Here is a 22,881-nt window from a genome sequence, read left to right on the forward strand (position 1 = left end):
GGGCCCCCTGCACTGGGAGCACGGAGTCCTAACCACTGGACCACCAGGGAAGTCCCTTGGGTTTGCTGCTTTTTCAGTGACCTGCCCACCTTAGCTCTGGGCCTTGCCCCACTGGGTTCACAGGAGAAATCAGGGACCCCGTTTTGATGGCAGCACCTCTAACGTCATTCCTGGCCTGCAGACTTTGGAGGGCTGCAGACTTTTCAAGAACCCGAGGTCCTCACCAAGGGCTTTCTTGGGGCCTCTGTCCAGTGTGTGTGCTTTGGGGCCACGAGGGGCTCAATGAGCGGGTTGCACCTAATAAATTCATGTCAAGTCCTTGTCTGCCCCATCCCTTGTAGTCTTTCCTCTATATTATACCAAGAAATTCCTGGCACCTTAGCTGGGCCATGTTAAGTCCAAGTTTCCAGCAACAAAGGAGCTTCTCACAGATGAAAGCAAACAGTGGGGCCCCAAGTCTCAGGTGCCCATACCCTGTCCAGCTCCCTGGGGGTCAGCTGCCACGGGCACCTGTGAGGGACGCCCCCGCAAGACTCTCCAGTATGAGTCAGCAATATCCTGGTATTCTTGGGGAGTGAAGCAGGTAGCTGCTTCGGTGGGGTCTTCACGAGTGGGGGCGGGAGGGCTGCCTCAGACAGGGAGCAGGGTTGCTTCTGCTGGGAGGCAAGGCTCAACGGGATTATGGGGGCTCAAGATCAGTCCACTCAGCTCTCTCCATCTGACTCTTTCACACTTACAGCTCTGACCTGGTGAGGCTGAGAATTCAATTTACATTGTAATCCTACAACCCACAGGATAAAGCTTGGGGAATGATTTCCAGACACAATAGTCTTGTTACAAGAAACAAGATTTTCTTTTATAGTAGTCCTACACATTTTCTGACTCTACTTTGAACAGAGAATTTAAAGCCCCTTGCTTGTCATTTTAAAAAATGAAATCTTCCCAGTGTGGTCAGAAATCACCAGCCTACCCCACAGTCCTGATTTCCCCCAGGATGTTGCTTTGCAGCTGCTTGGGCTCCCAGAACCTGGCTTTCAGGAAACACTTCCTTCCAGGTCATCACAGAAAAGTGTGTGCCTGCAGCATGTCTCCACCACCTGTGTCCAATTTGCCACAGACTGTATTAGTCTCCCTGGCTGCCATGACAAATTACCACAGGCTGGGCCACTTAGACAACAGAAACTTATTGTCTCACAGTCTGCAGGTTGGAAGTCTGAGATCAAGGTGTCAGCAGGGCCGGCTCCCTCTGAGGCTGTGAGGGGGACTCTGTCCCAGCTTCCCTCCCAGCTTCTGGTGGTTTTCCAGGAAGGCCTGGCATGTGGAAGCATCACCTGGCCTCTGCCTCCATCTTCACATAGCCTCCTATCTGTGTCCAGATTTCCCCTTTTCATAAGGACTCCAGTCATGTTGGATCAGGGCCGACCTGAATGACTTCATTTTAACTTGATCACCTCTGTAGAGACCGTCTCCCTAAATAAGGGCATATTCTGAGCTATTGAGAGTTAGGACTTCAACATGTGAATTTTGGGGGGACACAGTTGAGTCCATAACACAATAATGAGATCGCTGTGTACAACCAGTTCTGGGTTTCTGTCTTCGAAGGTCTCTCTCCTGGACTGACTTCTGGCACTAACTATGCATCATGGAATCTTCTGTAAACAGGCATCTCTCTGGGAATTTCAAGCAGGAAGATGTTTATTACAGAGATTCAGCCCTTCAAAACCAGGGTTTCAGGAATGAAGGTCAGGGGTCCCATCACTGGATCTTGGGGGCGTGGGAGCTTTCGTAGACTCGAAAGGAAAGGCTCAGCACAGTGACCCCCTGCCTCACAACCACACCTGCCAAGGCCCCAGTTGGCCGCCCCTACACCTCTTCCACCATCCACAGCTCGAATGGAACACTTACTACCGGAGGAAATTAACCTGGAATCCTGATGGGAGGCCTTCCAGGGAAGGTACAACGGGGTGGCCCTTACCTGACTCGCAGACTGGGGCAAGCAGGCGGAGTGCAAGTGCGGCCGCGTGGGCCGGTTTGCGCACAGGTTAGCTGACAGGGCCTTGCGGGCCGGGGTGGCGGGCCAAGGAACACATGGCAGGACTTGAACCTCCACCAACTGAGGCCGCCTGGGATGACCAGCGCGGGAGGCCATCCGGGACCTCCTGCCCCTCATCGCTCCTCGGCCCTCATCCTCAGTCCACCTTCTCTGACCACCTCTCAGCCTCCGCTGGGTGCCCACCTTCTCAGGCCTCCAGGTTTCACTCCCAGACAAGGGCTCTGATTGGTTCTCTCCAGGCCAATCAGCTGTGGCCTTGCGGGCGTCATGCCCTCGCCTGAGCCAATCCGCAGAGGGGTGGGCGGGTGCTCGCGGGCAGAGAGGAGGGAATTTCCTCCAAAATAGGCGCTCTTCGAGGCCACGAAACACCAGCGATTCTGGGACAAGCCCAACATGAGAATGTGGGTCATGCCGATGCCTGGTCGGACCAGGACACCCCAGGGAGGACGAGCTGCGGGGCTGGCCGGGGGTGCACGTGCAGCATGTTAAAAACTGTCAGGGTCCTGGTCAGGGGTCCCCAGGGTCAGGGGTCCTGGGGGGTCAGACTAAGGAGGCGGTGGGTGACAGCAGCAGAGAACGCGGGGTGAGCCAAGGAATCTTTTGGAAGAAGTCGGAAGAATCCAGGCCAAGTCCCAGACATTGGGTATGAGCCCAGGAAATAGTGCTGAAGACACAGATGAGGTGTTGGCGGGACCAGCTGCATGGATGCTACGTGGGCACAGAAGATGGGGCAGCCCCGGGTGCGGGCCGGTGGGAGCTCCCAGGCGGGCGTCCTGGGAGGGGGGACGTCCTGGGGAAGGGCGGAGCTCAGAGAGGCCGCGGGGAGAGGGGCTGCAGAGGAAGGCCCTACCTGCTGGTGACCCTCGAGGGACCCATGAGTGGGGACGCTGGGCCGCAGCGGGTCAAGGGTTGAGACACATCGTTTGGGGGCTTGAGAGCAGAAGAAACGCGGGGCCTCGGGGAGGGGTGCAGGGCCGCAGGGGCGTCCACCTTCCTGGAAGTGTAGCGCTGGACGCTCAGCCGGGCTGCGGGCGGGCAAAGGCTAGCCCCGCAGCGGCCACGCGGTGGCGCTGCAGGACAGCCGGGCGGCCGCGGGACAACACCAGGGCCTGGGATGTGGGCCGGCTCCCCGCAAGGCGGTACGGATACCCGTCCCCCAGCACTCCGCATCCCAGCACTGGGCACCTCAGCACTCCCACACCTAGAACCCCGCACCTCGCACCCCACACCGGGCACCCACCCCCGGACACAGGCCATCTGGCACCCCAGCACCTGGCACCCCTCACCTCAGCATCTCGGACACTGCACCCCGTGGGGGCAGCACCCCACATCCCAGCACCCTGCACCGGTCCCAACACACCAGCCACCTGGCACCCCAGCATCTGGCATCCCACACCCAGCATCGTAGCGCCCTGGCATCCCTGCACTCCAGCAACCAGCACCAACAGGCAGCGACCCCTGCGGGGCTTTCAGGAAGGTGGGTCCAAGAAGAACGTATGGGGTGGGGGGAGGATCTGCCATGGGTTTGCCCTAGCTGGGAGAAGCTGGGAGAAGCTGGGAGAAGCCACGTCCTTTGAGCTGTTCTGCAGATACTGAAACCCCCACCAGGTGGAAAAAGTTAACTGTATGCTGCCCACAAGCATGGAGACCCCAGAACGAACGATTAGAACCAGAAGGTCGATGATGTTTACTCCCAATTACCTCACCTCCAACCAATCAGAAGAATGTTCACGTGCTGATCACCCCACCCCTGCCCCCCGCCCCCGCCCCCGCCCCCGCCCCGTCTTTAAAAACTTTTCCCTGAAAGCCTGCACGGAGTTTGGGCCTTTTAAGCACTAGCTGCCTGGACTCTTTGCTTAGTGCCTACAATCTGTGCTGCACTTTCCTTCACCACAGTCTGGTGTCAATAGATGGGCTTTACTGTGTGTGGGCAACAGAACCAAGTTTAGTTCCATAACACATCTTCTTTGGAGAAATGTCTGTTCAAGTCCTTTGCCCAGTTTTGAATTGAGTTGTTTGTTTTTCAGTTGGTGAGTTGTGAGAGCTCTTTATGCGTTCTGGATAATAAACCCTTATCAGATATATGATTTGCAAATATTTTCTCTGTAGGTTATTTTTTTTCACATTCTTGATGCATGAAATTGTTTCACTTATATGAAGTCCAGTTTATCTAGTTTTTGTGTTGTGCTTCTGGTGTCAAATCTAAGAATCCATTGCCAAACTCAAGGTCATGAAAATTTACCCCTATATTTTTTTCTTAGGCGTTTTATAGTTTTAGCTCCTATATTTACGTCATTGATCCATTATGAGTTAGTTTTCAAATATGGTGTGAGGTAAGGGCCCACCTTTTGTGTGTGAATATTCAGTTGTCCCAGCACCATTTGTTAAAAGACTATTCTTTCCCCAATGAATGGTTTTGTCACCCTTTTTGAGAATCAGTTGCCCACAGGGCTTGCATTGAATCTGTAGATTGCTTTGGGGAGTACTGCCACTTAACAATATTGTCTTTCAATCCATGAACACAGAATGTCTTTCTAGGTATTCAGGTCTTCTGTAATTACTTTCAGCAGTGTTTTGTTGTTTCTGGTGTGCAAATCTTTCATCTCCTTTGTTGCATTTCTGCCTAGGTATTTTATTCTTTTTGATGCTGTTGTAAATGGAATTGGCCTGTTAATTTGCCTTTTCTGATTGTTCATTGCTGGTGTGTCAGTTGTTTCTTTCCCTGGTCCAAAATGTTCTGGTAAATAGCAAAAAAGAAAGGAAACTCCATGTGGTTCTGCCTGGGCTTTGGTGGTGCTTGCTGCTGGCGGCTGCCACCTTCCCTGTGGAACTAGGGCTGGTGTCCAACATGGCTGGGCTCTCTCACAGCACAGCCCCCAGGCCACTCCTCCTGCAGGGCAGGGCACAGTGGGTGCTGGTGACAAGCTCTGGACCGGGCCCCTCCCTCCTCACCCCAGTCCCTCCCCCGCAGTTGGGGGGCCTCTCTGGGAGCTCCCCTGTCTTGTCTCCTGCGTGAAGAGGCACCGGGCAGGCTCTGCTGGGCCAGAAACTGTGCCCCTCAGGTGTCTGCCCCACACTCAGGCAGTGGCTTGTCCCCTCAGCTCCTCTTTCACGGCCTCTCCTCCTTCACACAGCAGCAACGTCTGGGTTGGTGAATCGGAAGCCTCACCCAGATTTCTGATCCTCAGCCACTTGTCCCAGCTGCACACTTTCAGGCCGTGTGGACCTGGGGCTGTGGCTTCCTGTGCTGGCCTCTGGCTCCCTCCCTGCACATCAGCCCTGGGGACCTGGGGGGCTGGCAGGTGGGTGGGTGTCTCAGGATGTGCCTGCTGGCCAGGGAGAGGGGTGGGGACATGAAGCCCACCTCCCACCATCGGAAAAAGTCCCGGCCCCACCAGGTGGAGGCAAAGGAGACCTTTGCTCCAAGGCGCAGATCCAGGGGCTGCAATCAACCTGCCAGGGTGACTCTTCCAGCTGCTGCTGCTGAGGAGAAATTGGTGGAAACCAACTAGCTCAGGGGCTGACAACAGCCCAATTCGATCTCTCCCCGAAGCCCCATCCTGACCCTCGAGGCCGGGCCACCTGCTGGGACCACAGGGCTCAGGAGGGGCCTCTGCCCTTCCCACCCAGCCTGGGTCTCCCACATCCTCCCCCACTTGCTTCTGGTCCTATGAGACTCAGGGGCTCAGAGCCACCTTGTCCATGCCCGCACCCCATGCTTTCGCCAGAGTCCCTGTCCCCACCCACCAATCGCCACTGTCCCCTGTCCAGCACATGGCAGGGGCTGTGCCGAATTGGTCCCTCCAGATGGGGCGCTGGGGCAGGGCTGCAGGGAGTTAGGGGGGTTCAGACTTCAGCCTGAGTTTAGAGGACACAACTAGGCACATCCCAGCTGCCATCCTCCCTCTGGTCCCTCTCTTCCTTCACCTGTTCTGGTTGTACCCCATCTTCACCTGCCCCAGGCTGTGAGGCACCGGCAACTTTTTGGGGCACATGGGCCTCCAACGAGCTTGTGCAGCTGAACCTGAGAAACAGAACAAACTTGAGAGGTCAACCCCTCTGACCCCTTCCCAGAGGAGCACCTGCAGAAATACCAGGAACGAGACAGTGGCCGGCCAGCCTCATGGCACCCCCAGCCCTTGTCTGTAATCGCCTTCTCCCAAACTCCCTCTGCCGGCCCCACGTCCTGAGACTGGAATCACCACCGCCCGCCTGCACGCGCACGTGTGTCTGCGTGTCAGCCGCGGGGAACACGTCTTTGCTGGGAATTCTTGGCCCCTCCTGTGTGTGGAAGCACAGCGTCAGCACTGGCAGGAGGACAAGCCTATGGCCGCGTCTCAGGTGGTTCTGTGCCGAAAGCTGCTGAGCCAGGAGGGACCTTCCTGGTTCCAAGTGACCCACAGAGCAGAGCCTGGCCGAGCTGGATGACATCATGAGACGCCACTTCCCTGCCCACTCTCTCCTCGGCTGGATGGCTGTCTCTGCATGGCTGCCCCGTACAGTCGTCCCTGGCACCTGGCCTGCAGGCCGACACTGGTTACTTGGTGCAGCTGGGCTCTCTTTTCCGGCCCCTTCACCGCGGCCGTGTGGGGCCAAGTGTAGGGTGTGGGCCGGGGCCTGGCCTGGCGCCCTCCTGTGGTAGCTCCTTCCACGTGCCCATCTTTCATTTTTATGAGCACTTGATTTGTACTCAAGTGCTGGTGACAGAATAACTGATGCTAATGGGAAAAATATTACTCTCTCCACTGAAGCGTGCCGGGTGCAGCTGAGTAAATGCTGGGTATCCTTCTTGTTTAAAACAAACCATAATTTAATTCAGGAGTTACAGCTGCTCAGACTCCGGGTTTCCATGGCAACAGCTCCCCTCCCCACCTTGGAGCAGGCGCTGTGCTGGGGAACCCACCCACTTCCTGGCAGCCTCCCTCATGCGCCAGGCCTGGGGGCCTCCCCAGGGACATAGGGGCAGCTGGCCCTGCACGGATGGCTCTGGAGAGCAGGGGCCATGGCCTGATGCCCTTCCCCAGTCCTCTCCTGGCACTGAGAACAGGGATGGACGTCTTCCTTCCCATCTCAGCATCCACCCACCTCCTCTTGGCCAGCCCCCGCCCCTCGGCCTTTGGGGGCTCTGCTTGGTGGGGGAGTTGTAGACAGTGAGAGTGGTCAGCAGAATAAAGTCTCCCAAAGGGGCCCACATCCTAATCCTGGGAGCTGGGACCTTGCTAGGTTACATGGCAAAGGGGATTAAGGTTGCCAATCGGTGACTCGCGTGGGGAGATTGTCCTGGATTATCCTGCGGGGTCATGTCATCACAGGGTCCTTGAAAGAGGGAGGGGGGCAGAGTCTGAGTCAGAGTGATGCCCTATGAGAAAGACTTCACCAGCACTGCCGGCTCTGAAGGAGGAGGAAGGGGCCACAAGCCAAGGGATGAGGGCGGATTCTAGAAGCTGGAAAAGGGGGAAGAGGGATTCTCCCCTGGAAGCTCCGGAAGGAACCTTGCTGACTCCTGGTTTTAGGTCTGGCATGGGGCTCTCCAGGATCGGGAGGGTAAGTCTGTCCTGGCTAACATGTTTGGAGTGATTTGCTACAGCAGTCATGGGGGCTGACATGGGGCTTCACTGGTCTGGGACCAGGGGCTGGGTGGCCCGCCTCCTTCCCAAGTCCTGGCCCCTTTCTTCCCCCTGTGCCCCCGGCAACTGAGTCCCTTGTCACAGCCTGCCTGGTCTCCCCTGGGGCCCACCCCTTGTCCTTGGTCAGGTTGGCCCCGTCTAGCCCGGTGAACCCTGTTCACTTCGGTCGCCCCTTCAGCGCTACTGTACATGGCTGGTACCTGGTGCCACCTGCCTCCCCGCCCACCACAACCCCTCTGCGGAGCGAAGGTCTTTCTCCGGGCCTTGAGGTCAGGATGCCTGGCTGGGACGCCGGTTCCTGCCACCACCAAATGGGTGTGGCTTTGGGTGAGTTACTTAATGCCTGGGTCCCATTTCCTGTCACAGGGGCAGCAAGAGCCGGTGCCCAAGCCGCCTCCAGTGGGACCCACATCTCAGTGGGACCCCTGAGATGTGAGGTGAGCTTGAGGGGCCGGGACCCCACGGGCCTGTTGACCGCATCTGTGGGAACATCCCCACCTAACCTCAGGAAGTGTCCAGGGATGGCAGGGCCTGCTGACCCACAGGGTCCCATCTAGAATCAGGAGCCATTTGGAGCAGGGGGACCCTGCAGGAGATGAGGTTCCAACCCCCAAAGGGGAGACGACCCTGGACCACCAGGTGGGCCTGAGGAGTCATGCGCTGACAGCGGAGGACCTTTTAGGCTGGGGTCAGAGGGGATGCTGGCTGAGGGTGGAGTTGCGGTCCCCGAGCCATGGGATGGGCGTGGGAAGGCAGATGCCCAGAATAGAGTGGACGCAGCCTCCTGGCCTCTAACTGCAGGTGGTAAATAAAAGAGACACAAAAGTGGCAGCAGGAATCCCTCTGGGAGCCTGGGCTCGCAGGTAGAGTGTGGTGACCCCACATTTAGTGCCTTTTCTTGGACCAACTGTCCAAGCCACAGGGCTGGGGCTGTGCCTAAGGGGAACGAGGGCCGAGAACCACCTGCTTGGTGCCTGGAGTCCCCGAGGGCACAGAGGACTTGCCTTAAAAGACAGAGCCTCCAGCCAACCCCCTGCGTATTTATCTTTTATTAACAGTTTATCGCTCTTACTCTTGTATTGCAATTCCATGTTTCATCAAAGTCTTTCAATTCTCATTTTGGTAAAATAAATAGAGATAAATGAACCCTTAGGTCATGCTCTCTTGAGACTCTGTAACTTCATGATTGAATTTTCGCATCAGACCTGTGAAGACAGCCCCTCTGCGGGGCCTCTGCGCTTGGCCAGGGGATGGTTTTGTCTCAAAACAAACAGAACCGCATATGAGCTCAAAATCTGGAGTGGAACCACTCCGTGAATTGGCTGTGGGTAGTCAACTCTGCATCTGTGGGTGGAGCTCAGCTTCTGGAAGGTTCCCAAGTCGCCGTCTGGAGCGCCGGGTGGAGGTGACCGGCTGTGTGCGGGGGAGCTGAGCTTTCTGCGGTCTCCCTGACCCCACGTTGCTCGCTTGCCCAGAACATGGTGGACGCCGTTCCGGAACTTTCTTGGGGGAGCAGGCATGGCCTATGGGCCGCAGAAGGGCTGTTCCCCTTGCCCAGCCCTGCGCCCCGCCAAGCCTACCCACGTCCACAGCACGGCTCTTCCTCACATTCTCACTATTATTGGCCTCTTATTGGCAGAAGTAGCTAAGCCAGCTCATCCCTCTATTTCTTTTTTTTTTTTTTTTTTTTTGCGGTACGCGGGCCTCCCACTGTTGTGGCCCCCCCCGTTTCGGAGCACAGGATCCGGACACGCAGGCTCAGTGGCCATGGCTCACGGGCCCAGCCGCTCCACAGCACGTGGGATCCTCCCGGAGCGGGGCATGAACCCGCATCCCCTGCATCGGCAGGCGGACTCCCAACCACTGCGCCACCAGGGAAGCCCCATCCCTCTATTTCTGAATAATCCTGATTCCCAAGGAAAATGGAAAAAATGCTTTTCAAAATATCATTGTGGCTGTCTTGTGTTCCAGGTGTGGCTGCTCAGCGCCCCGTCACAGACACGTGTGCATGGACACATGTGAAGCTGCTGCCCTCCTGAGAGCTCTCCCGTGTCCCTTGCAAGCGTGAGCTGCACCCCTTTGTGTGGGGACAGAGGGCTGGGGCAGCACCGTTCACCCCGATACTCTTGGGGCTTGGTGGCCCCTCCATGTGTGCTCGTGTGATGCGTGTGGGGTGCAGATGGGGAGGCCACGGTTCCCACACCTGCTGGGGAAGAGCAGCACTTGAGAGAAACAAGCTCTGTGGCCCAAGGGACCTGTCTCTCCTTCCAAACCAGGGCCCCTCCTGCTGACAGACCTGCAGCAAGAACGGCTGACTCTCAGACGGAAGTCCTGCCTGCGGGGAGGGCGGCCGTGTGGGGAGGGCACGCTCGGCCTCCGCCGTTTGGCCGGACGGGCCCGGGGTGAGGACCCAGTGGGTGGCAGGCCGCCTCCATCTGTCCTTCGCTCCATCTCAAGCCTGCGCCTCATCCAGTGCGCTCAGACCATCCCCAGGAGGACACCTGGGACGGGGTGGGGGGCGGGCGGCGCAGCCCCGGGAGGCTGGCTTCCGTCTGGAGCCTTTGTGGACTAATGCTTGCATCACTCGGAAAACAAAACAAGTGTTTCCCCCTTAAAAACCTCAGAAGAAAACAGGACGGGAAGGGGACTGGGATGTACAGCTACTGTGTCCTCAGGCCAGGAGCTGTGTTTCATCAGAGCAGCAACCATCACACCGAGGACTCCAGCAGAGCCCCCTTCTCTGGGCTCCTGGGCGTGACAGCGAAGACAGACAGACAGACAGTGCGGGCCCTCTCGAGCCCTCAGCAGCCAGGTCAGGCAGGTGCTCAGGGCAGTGCGGTGGGTCCACTATGTACATGGCGGCCTGTGGGGAGGGGCCGCTATCTGACGCGCTTCTCCACCGAGTACACAGAGATGTAGTAGTCATTGCTGCCCACGGCCAGGTGAGGCTGCAGGAGGTAGCAGAGAGCAGGCAGTGAGTGTCCAGGGGGGTGCAGGCCGGTACTCCTCACCCCAACTCCGCCCACGAGGCAGGCGCGGGAACGAGGGCCCATCGGCTGCGGCTTCTGCAGAGATGCATCATCTCCTCCCTGTCACAGGAAATCCGCACACTCCCCATGCCTCCCACATTTTTCTTTTCAGGATGGCCTCCCAGGGGCAGCTCTGGGAACCTGATGTCGTGCGTTTAGGCAGAGAGCCACACGCCAGGCTCCCGGGGAGCCTCACGCTGCACGAAGGCAGGTTGGCAGAACCCTAATTTAAAACACAGCAGCCCCCAACCACACGGCCGACTGTAACGAAGGACGGCGCTGTCAGCCGGGTCACAGGGGTCTGGGCTGCTCCTACCCCAGTGGGCTTTACACGGGGAGGTTTCTCAAGGACTGGGGTCTGTGTAGGGGCCGAAGGGATCGGAAAGGGCGGGGCTACATCACATCTGCCTTGATTGACAGGGAATTTGGTGCTGCTTCTACAGTGAGTGCAGTCTGGGGGCTATGGCCCCTGGAGACCCGGGGCCACACTGTGGTGTGGGGAGGGGCCTGGCTGCAGCACCCCTCCTGCTGCTGCTGCTAGCCTCCCGCCCGCCCCCCTCGCCTCCCGCAGGGACACAGACCCAGTGTGGGTGGAAAGCCAGGCAGCTGATGGCGCCGACCCGCTGGCCCATGAAGCCGTCGTAGTACTTGATGTGGTTGATCAGCTCTCCGCTGCCATTGTAGATGGCGGTGAACTGGTTCATGGAGCCACTGCACACGAGAAGGCCTGGCAGTCAGCGTGGGGAGGCGGGCGTGTCCACAAGGATATGGGGCTCCTCTCTGGTCACCCCCATGAGAGGACTTGGGCCTCAAGGGCCGGGAGGCCAGGCAGGTGAGGAGCAGCAAAGGGGCCGCACACTCAGTCCCTCCACCCAGCTCTCCTCCATAGGTGTGGGGGCGGGCAGTAGTGCCTGCTGTTTACACAGGGCCCCGGGAGTCAGTCAGGCAGGGTTGGGAGAGAGAAGAGGGCCGGCACCTACCACGCGATCAGGTTTGCCTGGGGGTGGATGTCAAGGGCCGTCAGCCCCTTAATGATCTGCAGGACGTTCACGGACTCCGGCATCCGAGGGTCGAAGAAGCGCACGTCCCCGTTGACGCTGCCGAGAGGGTGTTGAGGTGACGCTGGGCCCCAGGACGGGCCATGTGCAGTCAGGGGCCGTCCACACGTGCAGCTCAAGGCCATGGCCCCCTGGACCCTCAGAGTGTCCAGGGAGGCCCCTGGATGGCACATGGGCCCACCCCACCGACCCTGACAGCCAGGCCTGCCGCTGAGCCCCTTGGACCCCTCCCCAGAGCCAGAAAGGGCCCAGCCGCCGAGGCACGAAGCAGCGGTGAGCAAAGACACGGGGGAGGCTATGAGTTATTTGTTCATTTCCGGCCAGAGATTAGATTTTGTGCAGCTGGGGATGCGGCGACGGGCGGGAGGTGAGGACAGTAGGCCACATCTTCCCTGCCCTGGGCCTGGTGGACATCGTTTTGAGAGCTATGTTCTGTTTTCATGTTACAAACAAGGGAAGAGCATCTCTTTGAAGAAATGGTGGCTTTGTGACAGTAAATTACATTTGCTGTCCCTTTAATGGGCAAATAAATATCCGCTGCTCTCAGCACAGGATTTACCGGGCAGCAGGAATGGATTTATGGGCAGACAACGGATCCGCACAGTGATACTGGCACACGCCAGGCAGATGCCGCTGTTGCGGGGAGGCTTTGCCCAGCCGCCTTGCCACCCCGTCCCCTGCTGCTGCAGGTCACCCACAGGCAAAGCCCTCCAGTGGGAGGACCTGCTGTCCCTGCCCTTGTGCCGTTTCTGACCTTTCTGGCCAGTCCCAGAGCAGAAGTTAATTACTACCCTGAAATGCCATCATTTCCCAGCTGTTTAAATACCAAGGACATATTTTAGATGGGGGGAAAATAATGTTTTTATAGCAAAATGTCTCATGAATATTCCATGCTCATTACCTGACGCTCATGATGTGGCCCTCAGGGTGCTTCTGGAGGTAGGCCTTCACCACCCAGGCCGTGTGCTCCCGGTATGTCATGACGCGGCTGGAGGGGAGGAAGGTGGGGTCAGGGCCTGGTGACAACTGTGGGTGTCCCTGATGCTCCAAGGCATCAGGATGGGAGGCAGGGTGGACTTCGTTTTGAGCAGAGGGAACAGAGCATTTATTTAAAGCGTCCGGGGTCCGCCAGTGCTGCGAGGTCTGCCCTCACCCTCTTGTGTTCACTGTGAGTGACTGAACCCCCCAGGCACGCCCCTCCCTGGGGGCCTCCCAAACACCTTGGGCCACGCTGGGACCTCCGGAGGCAGGGTGGCTGTCATGCCCTCCCGGGGCCTGGGCACCGCCAGCTCCCCTACCAGGACTTCACACTGGCATCTCCCTGTGGGTTTGAGGGTCAAGACCGAGAACCCCAGACTCTAAGGCTGTCGAAATGGAGGGACACAGGGGCTTTCCTGGAGGCCTGGTGAGGGTCCTTGACAGGGAGTATGGGACTGGGGATGCACGTGCTGGGGAGGTGGGGGCAGAGTGTGACATCTGGGAAGGCATCCAGGACACAGGTCACACCCAGCACACATAAGTCTCGGTCCCTGGGGATGCACAGGAGACCCCACGTCTCTGTCCCCAGACCTTGGGTCAAAGAGGGGGCTCTGGAGACCCCAGCCCCTCCCTCACGGCCGTTCTGTGACCCTCAGGTCTTCTTGGGTCGGTTTGCCAGTTAACTGCCTGCCTAGAGAGGCTTCTTGAAATAACAGTTTGACTGAGATTTGATTCACATACCGTAAGACTCTCCCTTTAAAAGCACATATTCAGTGACTTTCGCACATTCTTACAGCTATGCGACCATCACACATCTGATTTTAGAACATTTTCATCACCCCAAAAAGAAACCCTGCTCCCCCACCTCCACGATGGCTGCTTTTGGTGGGTAGTGTGGGTTTTCAGTGGGCACCCTCCCATAGAGACCCACAGGGAACATGCAAGCCAGGGGCTGCCTGGGCCCACTCGTCATCCAAGCCTCAGGCCCAAATTCCTGCCACAGTCTGGCTGACGCCTCTGCTGCCTGCCTGGTCCTGCATTGACTCCCCTGACTGCTCCCGGCCCTGCACCCTCACAGCTGCACTCTCTTCCGGCTGGTGTCACTGATGGTGCTCGCCTGCTCTCAGGCCCAGCTCAGTCCTGTCCCCTCATCCCCTCCCAAGAGGGCTCTTTTAGCTTCTGTGGCTGCACATGGGCCCACCTGCTGCTTCCCATTCAAAGGCCAGGCCTGTTTTCAGGGACAAGGTGGGTGTTCAGTAAACATCACCCAGGAGCCCGCGACGGCTGGGCCTGGGTTCCAGCGTTGCTCTGCCATTTACCATCCGTGTGTGACTGGCATCTGGACCTCCATGCTCACTGGCCCACACAGGGCACGGTGCTGGGCCCCACCTGGGCCACAGCCCAGGGCTGAGGGGCAGTGCCCAGAAAAGCCATGACAATGCATGTGGCCCAGTGCTGCACAGCACCCACGCGTGTCCCTGACGCCATCTTCTTGGCTATTCTTGAGTTCAACCCGGGAGGCGGTAGCCTTCTCTATGTTCAGGTGGGAATGGAGCCCAGGAGGGCAGCGCCTCGCTGGGACCCCCCGACCCCCAAACCTGCGTTCCAAACAGCCCATCCACGGCTGGTGGGAAGCCGTGCTCCTCCACGCGCTGGGGGATGTGGCTCTGGGGGGAGTGCCCAGCTGGCTCTGGGGGCTGGCTCTGTCTGGCAGAGGGAGGGGAAGGCATGGCCCAATTACCATTCGCTGAGCGCCATCCTCCTGTCGTAGACGCGGATGGAGCCGTCGCCGAGCCCGGCCACGATGAGGGAGCGGTGAGAGTCGCAGGACAGGCTCGTCACGCAGCTGTCGGCACCTGTGGGGATGTCCTAGGGCCGACACAGACCCCGTGAGGCACCCTGGCATCAGGCCCCCCCCGCCCCCACTAGCTGCTGGATCCCTTTTACAGACACCGTGGGTGCGTTCGTCACCCTGGAGTGGAGCTGCTGCCTTTCTCTCCACCGGGGAAGCTGTCAAGCCCTGAGGAGCTGGACCCCAGAGGGAGTCAGGCTCCATCTGCTTGAGTGACAGCCCGGGCACCCGAGGCCCGCAGCCAGGAGGGCAGGGCTGCAAACACCTCTGCGCCCATTAAACTTTCCAAAGTCTCCCTCTCTCCTAAGAAGGAAGACGAAGCATATATCGGCAGGAGGAATCCTCGTCGGCTCCCTCTTAAAACTCCTAATTAGTTCAGGGAAGGGTCTAGGAGGAGTCCTGCCACCCATAAACCATCTCCTCGCCTTTCCTCCTGGCAGCTGTAAACGCTGGAGAAGGGAAGGAGGCGTGAGGAATGTGCAGCAGGAAAGAGCAGGAGACAGGAAGTGGGCCCCCAGATGGGGAAAAGTGCTTTTCCAATCAGAAGAGGTTTTGCTGCTCTCAGGCACACACAAGGAAGAAATCCAACACGGATGGAAACCGAATCATCGTATCCCTCTAAAAGGTAGGAGGCACTAGGCTTCCCTGGTGGCGCAGTGGTTGAGAGTCCGCCTGCCGATGCAGGCGACACGGGTTCGTGCCCCGGCCCGGGAAGATCCCACATGCTGCGGAGCGGCTGGGCCTGTGAGCCATGACCGCTGACCCTGCGTGTCCGGAGCCTGTGCTCCGCAACGGGAGAGGCCACAACAGTGAGAGGCCCGCGTACCGCAAAAAAAACCCAAACAAAAGGTGGGAGGTAGCCTGACTTGGCCCCGCTTCCCCTGCCCGCCCCCCCCGCGCAGACACCGCCTGCTCAGAGTACTTGCGGCGGCTGGGTGGGGGTGGGGGGCTCGAGGACCCTCATTCTCAGCCCTCGACCTTGAGGGCAATCGGAGTTGGGGAGGACGGCAGGGTCTGCGCCCACTGGCCCGCCTCGCCCCCAGGGAGGCCCCGTGAGGGACAGTGTGCTTACCTGCACCTTCATCTCACGATCCGTGTCCCAGATCCGGACGATACGCACATCTCCCGAGCTCATGAGGAGGCCGGTCTCCTGTTCCCAGTCCACCACCATCCCCGCTCCTGGAGAGACATGGACGGGCACCGGTGTCACCAAGGGAGCCTGTTCTGGACAATAGCTCAAGCAGTCGGTGCCAACCCATAGGGTGGGTCCCCAACCCCACGCAAGCTTGAGGTCGGGGTGACAGTTCAGAGCCTTCTCTATATCTCTGCTGTACCCAGGCATCTGCCAGAGAGACAGCAGGATCTTAGGACCGTTTGTCCAAGATGCCCACCTTCCAGGACACCTGGGCATGATCGGCAGGTCTGGAGACTTTAGAATGGTTGTCAGAGGCACAGAGATGTGAGTCTCCTGGGTCCCGCAGTCCCCTGGGGGTGAACAGCTTTGTAGCTGCCCCTCACGGAGGCAGGGGGCTGACCACAGACGGTCAGTGGTGAATGAATCAAGGACTGCCCTTCCCCACACTGGACTGGGCGGGGGGCGGATGCCTTCAGCATCCCTAAGGGCAGCACTGACCTCACAGGAGGGACTATAAAATAAGATTTAAGATGTTTAATTATAATATTTAAAACATACAGAAAAAACACAACAGAAACCTCTGTACCCACCACCCAGATCTAAGAGCTGCTAGTATCTTATCACTTGTGCTCTTTTTTTGTTCTTGAAGTGAAATTTAAGACAGTGAAAGCCTCACTTGCCTGTCCTGTCCCCAGACAAATCACCCACAGGCCTTGGGCGCCGTCCCAGGCTGGCCTCCGTGCACTCCCCTGCAGGGGCACGTGTCCAAAACCATGAACCACATCAACCACATTTCAGAAACATCGCCAATTTCAAACGGGGGTATATTTTCCAGCAATTTGCGTCTTTCCAGTAACGTTACGTTTTGAGGGTTTATCCAACCCAACGGATGCACATCTGGTTAATTCGTACTGAACTTCTGGGTAACACGCCTTTGGAGAACGAACCCATCACTTCCACGATTCCCTGCCTGTAAACCACACCACACTGACGTTTCCACACACCCTTGCACAAGGAAGTGGTAGCACCAGGAAGGGGACATATCCCTGTGAGTCCCACCTCCCCAGGCGAGGCCGTTTCACTCCCAGAGTGGATGCGGGTCTGCAGTCTCAGCAGAAATGGACACAAGGTGTGATTTCCCCAAATTCTGGTCGATGTTGGTGTGTGCAGCCTGTATGTTTTAATATACATTCTGACACTGATGGTTTAACTCATATATTGCAAATATCCTCTCCTATTCTGTCACTGACATTATAACTTTGTTTATGTCTTCTTTTGGTCATACTGAAATCTGAAGTGAAGTCATCATGCTTTTTTATACATCTGTCTCTGCTTTTTGTGGCAGCAGCTCCTGTGTTTACCTCTGTGGTTTCCCCTTCTCTCTGTGGGTGCCCACTTTTCTCCTGACTTCCTGAGTTGGACAATGTGACCTTCACTTGTTCTTTTCTGATATGCCCCTTTCAGGCTATGGAGTTCCCTCCAAGTGCCTGATCTCTCTCCCGAACTCCAGACTCTCATCTGTATGTGTCACTTCAGGTTCCTGCTTGTATCTGAGCCCCTCAACCCTCACTCCAGAGACCCCCAATGGCCTCCCATTCTGCCCGGGCCCCTGCAAGGTTCGAGCTCCAAAAGTGACCAGGCTGGTCCTCTTAACTGACAGTGGGCCCTGTGCCTGCAACGCCCCTTTCCTGACGTCCACACAACCCCTCCAAATCGTGCTCAGTCACCTTCTCGACCATGTGAGGCTATGACTCACCCTGTTCCGTCTTCTACCTGTTCCAGATGTGTCACCTGGCACACCCCCTCCCATCCTCCCTGTTTTGCTGGCGGCTGCCGTGTTTACCCTGCAGAATGTCAGCTCCACACAACAAATGGACGAGCCTTTGTTTCACCTTTTAGAATGCAGTCTCCCCACTGCAACGCCCCTGACCCCAGGCAGGAGAAAACACCCTAATGTCTCAGAAAGGCATCTACTGGTGACAAGGCTGCAGGTGAGGCCTCTCACCCGTCACCACAATCAGGACTGGCAGGGCATGTGGCCCCCACTTCTGTCCAGGACAGCCCTGTCACACTGTGACCAGTCAGCCCACAAGCAGAGCCTGAAACCACGCCACCCGCTTCCCCTCACCATGTGCCCGGTGTGCATGATGTGAATGAATCACAGAGGACGTGCCCACCCACGACCTGACTTGGGGCGCCAGGTCACTGCAGAGGCTCACAGACTCCTGTGTCCATGGACCACTGATGGGGTGGCCTGTGTTCTCAGGCATCCTTAACAGTGCACTTGGGGCTCTGTGTCAGCCCCGTGGGGCTTTCAGGAGCCGTGTAATTAAGGAGTGGTCCTCCGATGAGAGCATGTGGCCAGGTGACATCTGGGGTGCTCTGGGGTCACGGGAACAAGCTGGGGAGGGTCTGGGGGGACCACAGAAGGACTGGGAGGGGGGGTCTCAGCCCCACACCCATGCAGGAAGCAGAGAGGAGGCCACGGCCGCTACCAATGGGGTAAGAAGCCCGACCTGGCCTCCAAATGAAGTGGTGGTGGCTTCCTTCTCACTGAGTCTCCTTCATGGTGGATTCAGAGCCAGTGGGGGCCCGCCCTGCATTAGTGCCCACCCCAGTGACCTCATTTCAACTGAATCCTTCTCTCAAATACAGTCGCCCTCTGAGTGCTGGGGCCGAGGACTCCACCACGTGAATTTGGGGAGACATAGCTCCCACACAGGGTCCCAGCGTCTCCATCTGCACTGGAGGCTCTGGAAGGTGTGCCCATGTGGCCGTCAGAGGATCTGGGGACGTGGATCACGTGAGCTCTGAGTCCTGTTTTAAATCTAGATTCTCTGATGTGGACCAAATTCTGGTTTAAACCAGTTGTGAAGCATGGTGAAGCCAGCAGAGACAAGAAACATGTTTCCTAAGGCCTTCCCAAGTCCTGTACACGTCGGGGAGGCAGGCTACCTGTGTGTACAGACAAATCTGGGCGAGGCTGCTTCCTTAGCTCTACCAGACTGTTTGCGGAAGCTGTGTCACCTAAGACAGTGAGCTCCTATCCGTGGAAGAGTCTCAGATCAACGTGAAAACTGCTAGGATAAAAACAACAGTCTGCTTGCACCCTGACCCACCTCCTGCGCCTGCCGACCCCCACCTCATTCTCCTGTAGATCTGGGGTCCTGGCCCGTCCTCATGCCCAGAACGGAACGCAACCACTGGCCTTCTCCCTCGAGACCTTTCCCAACCAAGCCTGTGTCTCGACCTCCAGACACAGCGGAGGAGAGATGATCTGATTCATCACAAGTTGGTAAAAGATGATAAAAAGGGTGACACTCTTCCTTGACGTGTTGAGCACAAGGAACAAAATTGATGGCTATGATTTAAGTAAAACTCATAAGACAGGAACATTGTGACTTTGAACCAGAGTGAAGATTCCAATCACTTCGTTCCTGGGGTTCCTGGGGAGCACGGCCTCAGCAGTGTCTCCTCCTTCCCCATTCCTAGAAAAGTGACAGCTGTGGGCAGAGCCTATGCCCCTCCTCCGGGCCTCCTTGGCCTTTTTATTCTTCGGGAGCAGGCAGGCTGCTCTGGGCTCCCCCCAGGAGGGCCCCTCCTCCCTGTCGACGCTGCCGCCTCGACACGGAGAGTGCTCGACCGATGGAGGCTCCGTGCGTGCTGCAGCCTCTCCCCCACTGGGCGAACTCCAGCACCCTGTGTGCCTGAGATCATGGTCCATCTAGTGTGACATCCATCTCACTGCCTGGGGCCAGGGGTGGTGGGCGGCCCCCACCAGGATGCAGAGATTCCTGTCTGACTTTATCCTGGATATGAGCCCTGCTCACATGTTCCCATCCAAAAGCTGGCCAAAGAGGGAATTTCTTCATTAAAATATAGACATATGGCACAGGGATGGCTGTAGACTAGGAAGCTGGAACATGTAAGTCAGGGACCAGACAGAACCCTAGGCCCAGCAGACAGTGAAAAGAAGAAACACGTTGTTTCAGAGGCTTGGGTCCCTGTGATGTCCATGATCAGCCCTCCAGGCTCAGAGGCCAGTCCAGACCGACCTCTAAGGACCCTGTCGTCTGGAACGGACCTCTGAGAACCCAACATGGGGATCTGACCTCTGAGGACATGTCATGCGGACCTGATCCCTAAGGACCCATCAGCCCCAACCTGAAACGCCCTTAGGAGCTATGGTTCTGGAACTCCGAGGAGGAGGGGCCAGCCCCTGCCCAACCAGGCACGTGTGAGAACCTCAGACCTGTGGGATGGCGACCTCCATTCCCTCCCCAGGGATGCAGACGCAGTGACTCCCCACGGGATCAGGCCTCCCTCAGGGCCCATGAACACCTCCTGGACAGCCGGCAGGTTCAGAGACACAGGACAGGGCTGGCAACAGAAAACTGGGCTCCTCAGGAGCAAATGATTTCACCTAAACTTCCATTTCTCACCTGGGAGATGGACCAGAACATGTGGCAGCTGCTTAGGGTCAGAGGAGACAGGGTGGGGCACACGCCTCCTGGGAGAGGAGGGAGCCGTCGTTCCCTGCGGCCAGTGCCCCGTCCTGCGTGGGTCCACGGGCGCTGCGACCCGGCCCCGCGTCCTGCCTCCTGCACTGAGAGGGCTTCCTGCTCACCAGGTCCTGCTAATTTTAGACTCTGGATGTGCCTGTGACCCCGGAGGAGGAGTGAGGCTGGAAGGGGAGGGCAGCCGTGACTCCCCCCACCAGCCACCACTGTGCTCTGCGGTCGGCGCCCTGCTTGCTGCCCAGCTGCTAGGCAACGAATACTAACAGCTGACCCAAGGCCCAAGGTTTACATCCAGTTCACACACACACCGGTGCTGGACGATCTGTTCCCTGCCCTCCGGGGTGGCTGCTGCCCCCTGGGCAGCTGACAACCAGGGGATGGGGCTGCCCTCCTCTGGCCGCCCCAGGTCCTGACCGTGAAAGGTGTCCCCTGGCTCCTCTTCAGGATTTCAGGGCAAGTGACCCTGTCATTCCTCTGAGAACCCAAGGAGGCTCTTTCTGAGAGAAATCCTTCCCGTTACAACCACCACCATCCCTGCTGGCGGGAAGCAAAGGAGTGAAGATTGAGTCAGTCTCGGGTTTTCTCTTTTCTCTTTTTCCTTCCTTTTACTAAAAGAGTCCTTTGTAAAATACGAAACTGTGAGTTTGTACATCTGTAAGGACATCTTGTTCTCAGCCTCCCGGGACCTGCTTCTCTACCCCCTCCAGTTCTGATGGCACGAGGGACCCCATCAGACCCATAGCCACATATGCCTTCCTGCAGGGAACCCTTGTTTAGGGAGTGACTAAAGACAGACCAGGACAGAAAGTTCACCAGAAGGCTGGTCATACTCTAAACTCAGATGCTGCAAATTAAAGGTCAAGAATTCTATCTGCTGCCTGGATTCATAAGGCTCCATCTCTTTACAATTTACCTGACTAGTGAGCTTAGGAGAGGAAAGGACTCGTTTTGAGCAGGCATATGGGTTTGCTAACCCAGTGTTACCATGTGTATCCACAGTCAGTTGCATATAGGTGTTTTAGTAACTATCAAACTTATATATGGATTTTCAGATGGAAACAGATGCTTTAAGAGACTCTGCATTAAATTCTGAAAAAGGTTCTTTTTTGAAAAATTTGGTGGGAACACAGATCTCAATCTGGAACGACTTTTCTGTCCTAATGGAATCGTGAGATATCCTTCCTCCCTGTGAGCCTGCAGAGCTGTGCCATCCTCACTCCAGCAGGCTTGGATCTGGATTGTTTTCCATTCCCAGGCTGTTGTGAAGGTGGCCTGGAGCAGAGAACTAAATTATCCTTGAGCCAGCCCAAGAGTGAGTGAGGCCACCAAGGAGGCCGGGAGGTGCGACTATGAGGCCTCGGCTCCCAGGGAGAGTCCTGTCTACGGCTTTCGTTAAGATTTCTTCCCAGAGCCTCACACAGCCAACCTCATTCATCCCATGAGATCTGAGTGCTCAGCTGGTGATGATTTTTTGTATTGGAGAAGACTGCGGATGGAACGAATAAGAAAAACCACAGCCCTGATCCTCTGCTGCCTGAAGAGCACAGCGGGCTAGCGAGCATCCTCAGGCAAAGCAGAGGAGCCGGCTCCCACCCCTGGCACTCACAGATAAGGGAGAAGGCACTCACCTCCCTGCTTACTGCGGTCAAGAAAGATTGAGACCTTTCGGGCCAGACCTGTGAGGAAACAGGGATTATGGGCTTGATGCAAGGGAAAGCAGGCCAGCCAGAGCCAAATCAGCCAAAATCAAACAAACCACAGACAGTCAGGGGAGCACCCAAGAGGGAAACAGGAGGGAGGGACAGACGGTGGCCTAAGCCACAGCTGCAGTGGAAAAAAAGGGCCAAACATACCTATGAACGTGAAAACCCAATTATCAGGGTTTTTGGCTAAAAAGACTCTCTTTCTAGACAGGAAATTGGAAGCGCTATGACTTGGGGGAAACATGACCCGACATGGCGTGGGCACTTCCAGTGAGTGGAGGTTAGTGGCCAGACGCGCACACAGTTAGTGCAGCCCAACCAGCAGGAGCTGACCCACTGGCCACACCCGGAGGAGGGCAGACACTTCCGTTTAGGTCCTTAGAGTGAGGACAGCTCTTCATTCATGGGGCCCAGCGGTCAGTGAGGAGGCCTCTAGGGGGTGGCAAGTGTGCTTCCATCCGGGTGTCTGTGGGCGCCGTGGCTCAAGGACAGGCGGTCCCACCACCGGTTCTATTTCAGAACACGGCTCGCTCAGTTCCGGGGGTGGCCGTGAACCCAGACTGACTTCAGTTCTCCTGACCGCGGGGTACCCCATGAGGGGAGTGTCCCCAGGCTAACTGCACATGCATGCACAGGAGCGTGTTCATGTGTGCACATGCATGCATGCATGCCCATGCCTGTGTGCACATGTACACACGGGAGCCAGGGGCATGCTAAGATGATGTGGAGACCCTGCACATTTCACATGACTTCCGAAAAGCATGGGTAGGGCTCCTGCAAGAAACAGTCTCTTTAGTCACAAACCACGGAATCAAATCTTTGCTAACAAGCTGCCCCGACAACGACTTGGCGAGCAGATTCTGAGCTGGAGAGCGCACAGGAGAACCTCACAGGCAGACTTTTCTAACTGTTCAGGGAGGGCCAAG

General features: G+C 57.2%; 1 protein-coding gene across 2 annotated transcripts in view; it reads right to left on the reverse strand.

The window, feature by feature from the left end:
- Positions 1-10,552: 10,552 nt before the first annotated feature.
- Positions 10,553-22,881, reverse strand: part of RPTOR (regulatory associated protein of MTOR complex 1) — a gene marked incomplete at its 5' end in the record, with an annotated part of 340,079 nt that continues 327,750 nt past the window's right edge. For both annotated transcript variants that reach the window (XM_079725126.1, XM_079725125.1), the window contains 6 exons: positions 10,553-10,628; positions 11,291-11,420; positions 11,690-11,806; positions 12,669-12,755; positions 14,487-14,614; positions 15,670-15,776. In XM_079725126.1, coding sequence (XP_079581252.1) covers positions 10,560-10,628; positions 11,291-11,420; positions 11,690-11,806; positions 12,669-12,755; positions 14,487-14,614; positions 15,670-15,776 — 638 coding nt within the window. In that variant the 3' untranslated portion in view covers positions 10,553-10,559. The remainder of the gene's footprint in view (positions 10,629-11,290; positions 11,421-11,689; positions 11,807-12,668; positions 12,756-14,486; positions 14,615-15,669; positions 15,777-22,881) is intronic.

The sequence above is a fragment of the Hyperoodon ampullatus genome (assembly GCF_949752795.1).
Source record: "Hyperoodon ampullatus genome assembly, chromosome: 19".
Taxonomy (NCBI): Eukaryota; Metazoa; Chordata; class Mammalia; order Artiodactyla; family Ziphiidae; genus Hyperoodon; species Hyperoodon ampullatus.